Source organism: Budorcas taxicolor, chromosome 5 (genome assembly GCF_023091745.1).
Source record: "Budorcas taxicolor isolate Tak-1 chromosome 5, Takin1.1, whole genome shotgun sequence".
Taxonomy (NCBI): Eukaryota; Metazoa; Chordata; class Mammalia; order Artiodactyla; family Bovidae; genus Budorcas; species Budorcas taxicolor.
The window spans coordinates 144493373-144507425 of NC_068914.1; the positions used below are offsets into that span (position 1 = coordinate 144493373).

At 42.8% G+C, this 14053-nt stretch overlaps 1 protein-coding gene across 1 annotated transcript in view; it reads right to left on the minus strand.

The window, feature by feature from the left end:
- Nucleotides 1-13292, minus strand: part of A2ML1 (alpha-2-macroglobulin like 1) — a 50113-nt gene extending 36821 nt beyond the window's left edge. The window contains exons 1-10 of the mRNA XM_052639779.1: nt 13228-13292; nt 11932-12118; nt 11266-11428; nt 10483-10535; nt 5292-5312; nt 4399-4558; nt 3155-3239; nt 2338-2464; nt 1356-1470; nt 465-574 (exon numbers count right to left, since the gene is read on the minus strand). Of these exons, the coding sequence (XP_052495739.1) occupies nt 465-574; nt 1356-1470; nt 2338-2464; nt 3155-3239; nt 4399-4558; nt 5292-5312; nt 10483-10535; nt 11266-11428; nt 11932-12118; nt 13228-13292 (1086 nt within the window). The remainder of the gene's footprint in view (nt 1-464; nt 575-1355; nt 1471-2337; nt 2465-3154; nt 3240-4398; nt 4559-5291; nt 5313-10482; nt 10536-11265; nt 11429-11931; nt 12119-13227) is intronic.
- Between the last annotated feature and the right edge of the window lie 761 nt (nt 13293-14053).

Here is a 14053-nt window from a genome sequence, read left to right on the forward strand (position 1 = left end):
TAAGCACATACTCTGGAGCAGGGGTCTCCAACCTCCAGGATCTAATGCCTGCTGATCTGAAGTAGAGCTGATGCACTAATAATAGAAACAAAGTGCACAATAAATGTAATCCACTTGAATCATCCTAAGACCATCCCCCCCACATCTTCCACAAAAGCGGTCCCTGGTGCAAAAAAGGTTGGGGACTGTTGCTCTAGAGGGCAGGCTGCCTAGCTCTGACCATAATTACCACTTATGAGCTGTATAACCTTGGGAAAATCATCGAACTTCACTAACCTCTCTGTGTCTCAGCCTTTTTGTCTGTCAAATGGGGCCAATAATAATGTCTAACTCAGGATTGTTTTACAGATTAAAGTGAATACATATAGAATACTTAGAAAAATGCTAAGTTAATACATGTTCAGGAAGGAGTTGACAGGGTGGTTAAGCATTTTTTGTCTGAGCAGAGATGAGTTTCAACATACCTTTCCACTGAAGGGGAAATTGGGGTAATAATAGTCATTGGTGTCTTCGAAGGTCATGGATCCCATTTGTGAAGAAATGTATATATTCCGGGTGGTGTTGGCCTCCACTCCTGCAGAGGGAAACCAGATGTATGATGATCTAAATACCTAACATCCTCATCTTCATGTTTAACATAAGACTGCCTGAAAGGATGATGCCGCAGGAAGTGAGAAGATGACTATCATTCTGACCAAAGATCTAAACTAACTCCTCCTTCCCAAACTTTTGGGGAAATAGGGAATGGATGGCAGATGAAATCTGACATTTCCCATTGACTGTGAACTTAGAACGGAGTCCCTTCTAAGCACTGATGAAGGCGAGTCTTGTGTCATCCGAATTGTTGTTCAGTCACTAAATTATGTCCAGCTCTTTGCGACCCCACAGACTGCAGCACGCCAAGCTTCCCTGTCCTTCACTAACTCCGGGAGTTTGCTCAAACTCATGTCCACTGAGTAAGTGATGCCATCTAACCATCTCATCCTGTCAACCCCCTTTTCCTCCTGCCCTCAATCTTTCCCAGCATCAGGGGCTTTTCCAATGAGTTGGTTCTTTGAATCAGGTGGCAAATGTATTGTAGCTTCAGCATCAGTCCTTTCAATGAATATTCAATGTTGATTTCCATTAGGATCGACTGGTTTCATCTCCTTGCAGTCCAAGGGACTCTCAAGAGTCTTCTCCAGCATCACTATTTGAAATCATCAATTCTTTGGCACTCGGCCTTCTTTATGGTCCAACTCTCACATCCATACATGACTATTGGAAAGACCATAGCTTTCACTATAGAGGGTCTCTCTCTTGGATAACTCTTTTCCCTTCCCTTTTCTTAATGAAGCAAGGAACATCCCACTTACCTGTCCCTTCCTCCACCACAGTAGCCATGATATTGATGTCTTGTCTGTAATAATACCCAGTGAAGTTGAACATGGACATGGCCACAGAAGTTGAGATGCATCCTGCTTTGTCAATCTAGTGAGGCAATCAGAGAGAGAGAGAGGAAGAAAGAGGGTGAATAACCTAATCTCTACTTCTTTTTAAGTTTATCTCCTTACTTGGCTGCTCTGGCCTTAGGTGTGACACAGGAGATCTTTCATTGCAGCGCACAGGCTATCTGTTGTGATTATACAGGCTCTAGGGCACACGGGCTCTCTAGTTGTGGTGCAGGGTTTCAATAGTTATGGCTCCCAGGCTTAGCTGCTGAGCAGCATGTGGAATCTTTAGTTCCCTGATCAGGGATTGAACCCACATACTCTGCATTGGAAGGCAAATTCTTAACCACTGGACCACCAGGGAAGACCCTAATCTCTACTTCTAACTCATGATGTCCTATAGAAGAAAATTATTTCTTATCTCTATACTTCAGTTTCTCAAATTTTTTTTGTGTGTGTGCCACATGGCTTATGGGATCTTAGTTCCCCAAACAGAGATTGAACCTGGGCCTTTGGCAATGAAAGCATGGAATTCTAACCACTGGACCACCAGGGAATTCCCAGTTTCTCCATCTTTAAGATAGAAAAAGTATTCCATAACATGAAGCATACACCCATACATGACTTGGAACTTCCAAGATATGAGAAGCAGAAAAGAACCACCTTCAGAACAGGAAAATTGTATCTTCGAAGGGTTTAGGTTAATCTCTTGATCCCAAGGCAGATTCTAAAAGAGCTCTATCTTTGGAGGGATAAAAAGATTTCTGTGTTTTTAGAAATGAGGTACTAATCACATGAAATTATTTCTACTCTGGATGTTTTTAACCACTTTTCTATATTGGTGCTTGCTTACTTACTCTTTAGGACATAAGAATAAGGTTCCTTTTCTACATCTTGTTTTACTCACGTGTCCAGAGACTTTCTTGCATCTGTCAGGTAAATGTTCCCGTTCTGGATCTGGATACCGGTAAATATATGGCTTTTGACACACTGATACGTGCACTACTCCTTGCATGGGCTTTCCATAGGTGTACCTAACCCAGAAAAACATGAGGAATCAGAGAGGGGCAAATCCACCTGTGATCCAGGCCCTCCTCCCCTAAACACTTTTCCTTTCTTCCGCATGCCCATCTCTGTAAGCGCTCTGACAGCCCCACCTTTCTCCGGCTCTCATTCACATCTCTGCTCTACTCATAGCTTTAGAGTATTGCCATTGCACAATAAATACCATCCAAAGGACAACAGTGTCTTTCTTTTTCCTTACTCCTCCTTCCCATGGGATTCAATACTGTGCTCTGCACAAAGTAGATTCTAAACCAATAATGCCAGCTGAGAAAGCAGAGGAAGGTAAGCACAAAAATGCAGATAATGTGTCCCTGGGATTTCCCTTGTGGTTCAGTGGTTAAGACTTCACCTTCCGATGCAGAGGATGCGGGTTAAACCCCTGGTCCAGGAATTAAGATCCCACATGCCTCATGGCCGAAAAACCAAAACATAAAATAGAAGCAATATTGTAACAAATGTCAATAAAGACTTTTTAAAAAATGGTCCACATAAAAAACAAATTTTTTAAAAAGTGTGTTTTTGCAGAAATTGTGACTCTGAGCCACATAAAACATCACAAAATTTAACCACTACCTCCACAATCCTCTCCTCATAACACTCGATCACAACATCTCTCAATATAGCTTTCATCCTCAGTGGATCCAGAGCTTTATTCTTACCTACTACAAACTTTCACTAAGAAAGAGTCTTCCGCCATTGATAACTGTTTGGGTTCCACCACTTCCACTTTAAACTTAGGCAGCACTGGAAAGAGTAGAAAGAGAGATGGAAAATGAAGAGGAAGAAAGTTTTACTACACAGGTAGTGAACAGAGGGGTATAATACAGTGATAATAATTATCTAATTAAATTGCTCAATCACGTTCAACTCTTTGCAGCCCCGTGGACTGTAGACTTCTCTGTCCTTGGAATTTTCCAGGCAAGAATAAACTGGAGTGGGGTGCCATTTCCTACTTCAGGAGATCTTCCTGATCCAGGGATGGAACCCAGGACTCCTGTATTGGTAGGAGGATTCTTTACCACTAGGGCCACCTGGGAAGCCCAGCTAATTAAATTAATGGGGCATTATTAAGGGAAAATCCTCCCAAAGTTACTGATTTAGCACTAAAATGAATAAATAATCCCTTTAAAAAAAAAGTAAGAATTAGATTTATTTAAAGAGAAACACATACCACAGACAGAGTGTGAGCCATCTCAGAAGGGGAGAGGTGTGAAAATATGGGATGGTTAGTTTGTATGGGCTGGGTAATTTCATAGGCTGGGCTTCCCTGGTGGCTCAGCAGTAAAGAATCCACCTACTAATGCAGGAGATGCTGGTTTGACCCCTTGGTCAGGAAGATCCCCTGGAGAAAGAAATGGCAACCCACTCCACTATTCTTATCTGGGAAATCCCACCGACAGAGGAGCCTGGAGGGCTATAGTCCATGGGGTCACCAAATAGTTAGACATGACTTAGCAACTAAACAACAGCAAAAATTTCATAGGCTAATGAGCAGGAAGAGTAATCCAACTATTTTGGGGAAGAGATGGAGATTTCCAGGCTGGTTCACAGCCCACTTTCTTATCTCTGATGGCCAGCCTGGGACCTGTCATGGCGCTAGTGGGTGTGTCACTTAGCTTATGCTAATGTGTTACAATGAGTGTATATTGTTGTTGTTGTTCAGTCACCAAGTCGTGTTTGGGTTTTTGCAGCCCCATGGAATGCAGTACGCCAGGCTTCCCTGTCCCTCATCGTCTCCCAGAGTTTGCCCAAGTTCATGTCCATTGGATTGGTGATGAGGCTCCACTGGAAGTAAAATCTTCTGCCATCTTTGACCTAGTTCCACAGTAAGTTTCACTTGACCTTTGCTGGTTCTTACACAAGATCATGTCCAACACTCTGACCTACTAACTCTCCCACCTACCATATTCTTCCACACTGAAGGTGCCAAAGGTCTTGCCATCAGCCACAGCCACACTGTAGGTACCCAGCGTTGCCTCTGGTGCCAGCTGGAAGGACAGGTCTACGATGCCTTGCTTGGGCACCACGTTCAGCCACTGTGCAATCCTATTGTTATTTGGATCCTGTGCTCAAGAAAAAGATATCTCATGACATGCCTGCCTCTTTGATTCCCACCCTGCACTGCAGAAAGCAGGTAAAGAAGCAAAAAGCAGGTAAAGAATCCCACCTGCTGTTCATAACCCCTGTGGTCTGCATCCAGGAAGAAAAGAACCCTCGGTGGATTCAAATAGTTAGACTAGGTTCTTTAAAATGTTATCCAGTTTCAGAATGTTATCCAGGATAACATTGTTTATGTAAGATATTCTTTACAAAGAATGCTAATTCTTGGTCCCTTAAGACAGGTAACTCTGAAGGACTGACTACCTGAAAGAGAGCTAATTTGATGGGAAAATGGAGGGGGTATTGTGGGGAATTCTTGCCTCTTTCTTAACACTTCTCACAGGTATCCTTGTCATGTTCAGTGGCTGAGTGTCTGTGATATTAGCCATCCCAAAGACTAAGACGGGTACAGAACCAAGCTCTGCTGGACTGACACAGCACAGAGAAAGAAGTTGCAGGAATCAGAATAGGGACGTTCATCACTGTAGAGGTTGCTGTCCTTATTTACAGAGGTTGAGGGGCGGGGTGGGCAGAGGCAAGAGAACAGGCACAGCTTAGGTGGAATCGCAGGCGCTTGGGGCCAGTGCAAAGTCTCAGGCTCTGGACCAAGATCCCACGATTGTTGCTGGTTTTGGGGCTTAGCATCAACCACCTTCCGCACAGAGGACAGCAAAAAAGAAAGAAACTTCTACTTACCTGCAGTTCCACAATGGAGTACTGAAAAAGAAAACCAGATAATAAGGGTTAAAGCAGAGCTAGCAATAAGGGTAGGCTTGCTGAAAGCAAAAAGTTCACAAAGGCCTCTCTCTTTCTCTGTTACCTACCCCTTCCTTTCTAAATGGCTCTTTCGTGCCTTGGTAAGAGTAACAACGAGGCAAAGCCTTATGGGTTGGGAGAGCAGAAGGAAGAGCTTTCCTAAAGGGATTGCTAGTCTCCAAAAACTTTGAAGAAATGGAACTTCTGACCCTCAGCATCCTTCAGTGCTCTGTGACTGAGTTTTTCCATACATGTCCTAAAGGAAAGTATTAGTATCTGGTGGTGGTGGTGGTTGTTCAGTCGCTAACTTGTGTCCGACTCTTTGTGACCGCATGGACTGCAGCACATCAGGCTCCCTAGTCCTTCACTGTCTCCCAGAGTTTGCTCAAATTCATGTCCATCAAATCATGGTGACGCTATCCACCATCTCATTCTCTGGAGACTCCCTCATATTTGAACCTCTTCTTGGGAGCCAACTATCTCCTAGCCTCCTCCTCTACTTTCTGAACACCAGTGGGCAAGAATCTTACTTTCAAGCAGTGCAAAATAATTTATTTTTTAAAAATGTTTGAAATAGCTCCATCAAAGGATCATGTGTCATTTCCTCAAGGAAATGGACATGAAAACCACTAAGTTTAATTGGAGAATGAGTCCTTGTGCGAGGTGTCACAAAGTGTCATCCCAAATTACTTGTTAATTAAAAAAAAAGAACACACCTTACCACTGGAGAAATTAGTCTGTCGTCACCCTAACTAAGCAATCAAACTCACCATCCACCTTAACTAAGCAATCAAACTCACCATCCACCCTAACTAAGCAATCAAACTCACCATCCACCCTAAGCAATCAAACTCACCATCCACCCTAACTAAGCAATCAAACTCACCATCATTAATAACGGGGCAACCTGACATTATGTACCTCCTGAAGAGACATATTTGAGGTTCCCAACATTATTTATCTTTTTAACCAAATATTTTTACAAAAAGTTTAGTTTAAACCTAAGACTTCAGAACTGCCTTCAGAAGATAAAAGAACAAGTTATATTACACAGTGAGAAATAATCAGGCAAATCAAGAATATTGAATATTCCATAAGACAACTATGCTGCTACGCTAAGTTGCTTCAGTTGTATTCGACTCTGTGAGACCCTATGGACCATAGCCTGCCAGGCTCCTCTGTCCATGGGATTCTCCAGGCAAGAATACTGGAGTGGTTAGCCATTCCCTTCTCCAGGGGATCTTCCCAACCCAGGGAACAACCTGTATCTCTTTTGCCTCCTACATTGACAGGCAGGTTTTTTGTTTTTTTGTTTTTTTCCTACCACTAGCGCCACCTGGGAAGCCCTTCCACCTAGGCTTTCTCAAAAGTAAATATCATATTCCATAATGGGAACATTCTATAAGTCATCTAGCCTGACATCATCGCTTGCTCTCTCTCTCAAAAAAGTCAAACTAATAAAAAAATAAAGGGGATTAGTTTAGAATATGAGAACGTTTTTAAATGTAACAACCAAATATAATGCATGAATCTGATCAGAGAAGGCAATGGCACCCCGCTCCAGTACTCTGGCCTGGAAAATCCCATGGACGAAGGAGCCTGGTAGGCTGCAGTCTATGGGGTCGCTAACAGTCAGGCACGACTGAGCGACTTTGCTTTCATTTTTCACTTTAATGCATTGGAGAAGGAAATGGCAACCCACTCCAGTGTTTTTGCCTGGAGAATCCCAGGGACGGGGGAGCCTGGTGGGCTGCTGTCTATGGGGTCGCACAGAGTCGGACACGACTGAAGCGACTTAGCAGCAGCAGCAGATCAGAGATTAGTTTGGGAAAAAAAATGTGTTAGTTGGAAAACTTAGAAATTAGTATTATATAGATGATATTAAATAATTTTTGTTAATTTCCTCAGGTGTTATAATAATGTTTTTTTAAGATATTCTTTTTAAAAGATTCAGGCACCTAAAGAAAGCAAACATTAACAGACACAAAGGGAGAAATTAACAGTAACACAACAACAGTGGGGGACTTTAACACCCCATGTACATCAATGGACGAGGCATTCAGAGAGAAATGCAGTAAGTAAACAACGGCCTTTGGCAATTTATTAGACCAAATGAACATTCTATACAATATAGAATATTTCATCCCAAAGCAGAATATTCATTCTTTTCAAGTGCAAATAGAATATTGTGACATGATAGACACATGATGGAATACAAAGAGAATCAGTAAATTTAAGAAAACTGAAATCATATCAAGAATCTTTTTCAACCACAACACTATGAGACTAAAAATCAACTACAAAAAAAAAAAAACCACAAACACATTGAGTCTAACCAATATGTTACTAAACAATCGAACTGAAACCATAAAACTTCTAGAAGAAAATATAAGCAGTAAACTCTTTGACATTGGTCTTGGTAATATTTTATTGGAGATATCTCCTCAGGCAAGGGGAACACACGCAAAATTTTTTAAATGGGATTACTCATCGCAAGGAAAAAACATTGTCTTCTACTTCTTTAATGTTGTATCTATACAAGATGAGTGTTGTTTGGTCACTAAGTCATGTCCAGCTCTTTCGCAACCCTGTGGACTGTAGCCTGCCTGGCTCTTCTGTCCATGGGATTTTCCAGGCAAGAATATTGGAGTGGGTTGCCACTCCCTTTCCAAGGGATCTTCCTGACCCAGGCATCAAACCTGTGACTCCTGCATAGCAGGCAGGTTCTCATATGAGATGACAGATGTTCACTAGACTTATTATGGTCATTATTTCATGATGTATATAAGTCAAATCATTATGCTGTACACCTTAAATTTATACATTGCTGTACGTCAATTGCATCTCAATAAGACTGGAAGGAAAAAAGTTATCTCAGTAATAGCTCTTTTCTCAATGAACCCAGCCTTCAGCTCAAAAGAATCCACATGCCCAAGTGGTACATTTGGGGCTGGGGGATATGGTGGGGGGACATTCTGCCATTCTTCCTAAAGGGAAAAATAGGACATGCACAAACCTGACTATATACATGATAAGAAGGCAAGTGTCACCGAGATTACTGCCATTGCTGCAAATCCTAGGGGGGAAAACAACAGTTCCTTCGAGAACAAAATCATTTTTTTAAAGAGTCAAGAAGCAGCTTTGGACACCAGTAAGTGTTCAACCAGAAAGGTAGCATTTTCGCTGGAAGCTACCTGAAGTTTCTGAATAACTAGGTAAGCAACAAAGCTATATACAATCAGTTACTAGCATGTATACTTTTGTTGTTTGAGGATGAAATATTGAACTCTGTAAACTCACAGTTTTTGTCACTCCCCTTCTTTTTTTTTTTTTTTTCAAAGTTGTTTGGCTGTGCCGTGTCTTAGTTACAGCATGTGGGAATCTTTAGCTACAGCATGTGGGATCTTTAACTACAGCATTCAAACTCTTAGTTGCCACATGTGGGATCTAGTTCCCTGACCAGTGATTGAACCTGGACCCCCCTGCACTGGAACCGTGAAGTCTTAGCCGCTGGACCACCAAGGAAGTCCTACCACTCCATTTCTTAGTAAAACATTTTTAGTTAATTGCAATGTTTCATTTGGAGTTCCAAATTCTGTGTTTCAGGTTTTCAGGGCTCCAAGTTGCAACTTGGAGTGGGGGCTGACTAGAGAAATGGCATGTGGAGAAAAGAGTAATTTGACAACAGAAAGAGAACACAGAAGTACGGAAATCAGAGTACTTGTAATTCAGCACAATTTGAACAGAGGCAAGACAATGTAAGAGGGGTAGCTAATGAGATCAACATCCAGGGGGCAGTAGAGTCTAAAATAACTCTAACTAAAAAAAATAAAATAAAATAAAATAACTCTAACTGTGGCCACACTTTGACTCCTTCGTTTAGTTGGTAATGGACAGAGAAGCCTGGCATGCTGCAATCCATGGGGTTGCAAAGAGTCAGACACAACTAATCATCTGAACTGAACTGACCCTCATCCCAGCTCTAGAATCAAGGCTTCCAAGGTGCTCAGTGGTAAAGAATCCCCACCAAACAGAATACTGGGATTCATCCTTGTGTCGGGAAGATCCCCTGGAGAAGGAAATGGCAACCCACTCCAGTATTCTTGCCTAGAGAATCCCATGGACAGAGGAGCCTGGTGGGCTTCAGTCCATGGGATCACAAAGAGTCGGACATGACTGAACAACTAAACAACAACTTAATATTATACCGAAGTGATAAGGAAAGAATACAGGCAATAGGAAGGAGAAACTAAAAAACCAATTCTAAATCAGGAAAGTAGTGGTTGGAGAAGGCTACTGATCAACAATAAACTTATAGCTTCCCTGTACATCAGGAAAGGAAACAGCAGCCTGGGAACATGGAGATGGAAATATAAGCAATGCTTTCTCCATGACTATCTTTAAATTTTTCATTTGACTACATGGGCTCTGACCGAAGGAGGAGGAAGGCAGCTGGGGGTGTCTGAGAGGTATTGGGTTGGGCCAAAAGTTCGTAAGATGGTATGTAAAATCCGAACGAACTTTTGGGCCAACCCAGTATTTCAAACGCGTGTAGAAATGACACAAGCCCTAAATTCAGAGCAAATCAAATCATATGACTCGTGATTCTAGTGATCCAGTTGTTCGAGGAAAATTTAAGTATTTGCCAAATGTTACCTGCGGTACCTTTTTACCTTTGGCACAAAACGTTGCCTTAAGGAAATTGTCTATGCTATAAATCACCTTGCCTTGTAGTAAAAAAAAAGAAGAAGAAAAAGATCCTTATTTCTTCCTTTTGTTAAAAGTATTCCTGAATTCCTTCTTAGTATTTGAACTGCAGAGCCACTAGGTGTCACTCCTGGAGGGAACGTCTTGACATTTGAAAAAAGCTCTTAACAGAGGCAAATGGAACCGTCTCTTAAGAGTGTTAACCTAATTAATGCTTTCAGATGTCAAACCTGAGAGCGAGATGCCACCGCCTGCTTTCAGGCAGACAGGGGCTGGGAGATTTGACTAGTTCCCTGACTGTAGAACTCACAAGTGTTCTGCTTCTAAAGGGCCTCCTCCCCTGGAAAGAGTCTCTCCTGTCTCATTCTCCAGTCTGCCCTCACGCGTTCCCTTGCCAGTTCCTTCTTCCCAGTGAAACTCTTACCTGGTCGTTCACTGGAACAAAGGTGCTGGTGAGGGTGACGATACGGAAGTGCACTAGAAGGAAACGGGCGTCATTAGCAAAAGGGATTTTCCCCTCACCTCAGAGTCTTTCTCTTTTCCACCCTTTTGCTTCCTCATACATACTTCTGAGTCAGCAAAATCCTACCAGGTTTTACTTTTGAAATAAAACCTAGTCTGAGAGACAGCTAATGCCCCAACGGTCACGGCTCCTGACTTTGAAAGTCCAGGATGGAATCCGCTTCAGAGGAAGAGGGAGCAAATATAAATCCTAGGGCTTGGGCCAAATGCCCTTGATGTTTTCTGATTCTTACACAGGCAGCTTGCTATGAGACCCAGCGATCCAGTTAAACCTGCCAAATTCCTTTCCAGAAGAAATCTGTATTTTGTTTTACTTATTTACTTATTGGAATTTTTTGGCCATGCATTGGGTCTTGTAGGATCTTAGTTCTCCAGCCAGGGATTGAACCCGGACCCACGGTAGTGAGAATGCGGAGTCTTAACCACTAGACTGCCAGGGAATTCCCTGCATTTTGTTTTATACACACACACAAACACACACACAGAGTAGCAGCTCCACCCACTACTCTTTTGCTTGTGCAGCACTGCCTGCATTCAGCACCTATAACCCTTTATCCCTCCAGGCTTCCTCCATCCCTCCACCTCTTCCTTGGTCCATGGGGCTACCACCAATCCGCAAAGTCCCTCTGCGAACGTGTGAAGGTACTCCCTGGCTTTTGTCTCATCCCACCTCTGTGCCTCTTACCTTCCTGCCCTGGGCTGTAGACAGGTTTGTCAGTTTGTATAAAGATGCCATTCTGCTGCCTCTGAATCAGAACCTCTTTCTTCTCCTCAATGTATACATTATTTCCAATTCCTCTCACCTGGATGGTGGCTACTTCTTCTGTGCCACCAGAAGGAAGTGGTACCTGGCCAAGAGAGGGGAGAGCTCTGGAGAGGAACAGGAGACTGAGGGTGGGGTGGGGGAGGACAGAACCAACTAGTCTTAACCCAAGAGAGAAATTAAAAGGAAAGGAATGAGTTGATGGGGCTGGCAAGGTTGGAGCCAAGAAAAAGTTGCCAGAAGTCTGATGTTAAAATTCCAAGTAAAAATCTTAATTTATCTACTTAAAAAAATAATTGTAATATCTAGTGGAACTCTATGTAAGTTTGTTCTGTATTTTCCAAGTCACCTGTAAATGTGTTATTATACATTTCTATAATTTTAAAAAAATTTTTTTATAAAGAAAGAAAAAAAAGTTGCCAGAGAATAATATCTGAAGTTATGGCCAGGAATTGAAGTTGATGAGAGATGAGTTTAGAAGCCATGGCAAAAAGTAAGATAACAAAAAACATACTTAAAGACAAATTATAGTGCATCCAGGGAGAATAGGAAAACTGAGGACGAGAGTTGGGCTAAGCCTGTACTTACCAAAAAGGACGAGCAGTGTAAGTGTCTCGTCTTTAGTCCAAACTGTTGCAGCAATGTGTGAGTTTTGCCCTTGGTCTCCAGAGTAACAGTGAATTTTACATTGCTGTACCCAGGACTCAGATCCAAGCAAACCCTCTGAGTAGAGGGGAACTTAAGATGGGCTGGCAATGCCACCAGATAGTTTCTACTAAAGAAAGGGGAAAAGTGTTGGTCACTAGTTGTCTCCCTGGCTCTTTGCAACCCCATGACTGTAGCCCACCAGGCTCCTCTGTCCATGGAATTCTCCAGGCAAGAATACTGGAGTGGGTAGCCATGCCCTCCTCCAGGGGATCTTCCCAACCCAGGGATCGTATGCAGGTTTCCTGCATTGCAGGTGGATTCTTTACCATCTAAGCTCTCAGAACTACACTTCTACTAAAGAAGCAAAAGGATTTCAGGGCAGTAATGACTCATCTATTCAATGAAAAATTAATTAACCCCTCTCCTGAGTACTCAGCATGTAGCAAAGAATTAAAGAGACAAAGCACCTGCCATTATGACCCTTATTTTCTATAAGGGAGAAGGAGAAAAATAACAAATCAGCCTTATACTCACACCCTTCCCCCTGCCCCCCCACCATAGGCCACCATGGAGAACCTAGGCCCAGGGTACCAAGGAGGAAATGAGTTCCATTTGGGATCTGCAAGCAGATCAAACCAGTCAATCCTAAAGGAAGTCAATCCTAAAAGATATCAATCCAGAATATTCATTGGAAGGACTGATGCTGAAGCTGAAGCTCCAATATTTTGGCCACCTGATGCGAAGAGCCAGCTCATTGGAAAAGACCCTGATGTTGGGAAAGATTGAGGGCAAGAGGAGAAGGAGAGGTTGAGATGGTTGGATGGCATCACCAACTCAATGGACATGAGTTTGAGCAAGCTCCAGGAGATGGTAAAGGACAGGGAGGCCTGGCGTGCTGCAGTCCATGGGGTCACAAAGAGTCGGACACGACTGAGTGATTCACACTTTCACTTTTCAGACATAAAGAAAGAGCAACAAGAACTGAACAACCAGAACAACAGAGATCAGGGCAGTGGGAGGCTACTATATTTTGATATTATCATATTTTTAAAAGTTTCTTCTTGGTGACTTAGCTTTTCTCTCTGGGTAAAGGAGAAATAAAACCAAAGAAAGAAAAAGATGAAAGGGCATTAAAATAAACCAAAAGTTATCTCCTGCCCCTCCATAGTTATGTCTTAGAAAGATGGACGAAGATGCCACCTGCCCTAAATCAACACTGACACACCAAGCACTTACGGGAGAAATTTTCCTGCCGAGGCTGGCAACAGGGCTAATATTCCTAGAAGGAGCTCAGCCCACATCTTTGTGGGTGACAGAGTCCTCAGGAGCAGGAGCCAGAGGTTGGCTCACCCCCTGTAGCATATATATATGCTACCCCCCAGGTAGGATGTGGAGCAATGAGGATGCCACAGCCAATCACCTTCTGGGGCCTCAGGCAGAGGTGGTATAGCAGGGTAGGGCTTCTATTCACTTCTTAACATTTATTTCTCCCTGAAACATTCATACTGGCTCAGCCAGTCTCAAAAACCTGTTTAGGGGAAAAACCAGGGCTGATGTATTCACAGCGGTAAACCTCTCAGAACACATTTGAGGTCCTTCCCTTTCCTTCTGATTTCTTTCCAAATTCCCATTCACATTTGATCTTTTTTTTTCCTCTTATTATTCTATAAAGATGTGTTTGGAAACACAGGTGTGGGAGCAGTATCAGTTCAAAGCAGTAGGCGTTTACCTAATGGTGGATTTTTTTAATACTATTCATGATTATCATGACTGTATGAAAATAGGAAACTATACCCATCATCAGTTCAGTTCAGTTCAGTTGCTCAGTCGTGTCCGACACTTTGTGACCCCATGAATCGCAGCACACCGGGCCTCCCTGTCCATCACCAACTCCCAGAGTTCACTCAGACTCACGTCCATCGAGTCAGTGATGCCATCCAGCCATCTCAACCTCTGTCATCCCCTTCTCCTCCTGCCCCCAATCCCTCCCAGCATCAGGGTCTTTTCCAATGAGTCAACTCTTTTCATGAGGTGGCCAAAGTACTGGAGTTTCAGCTTTAGC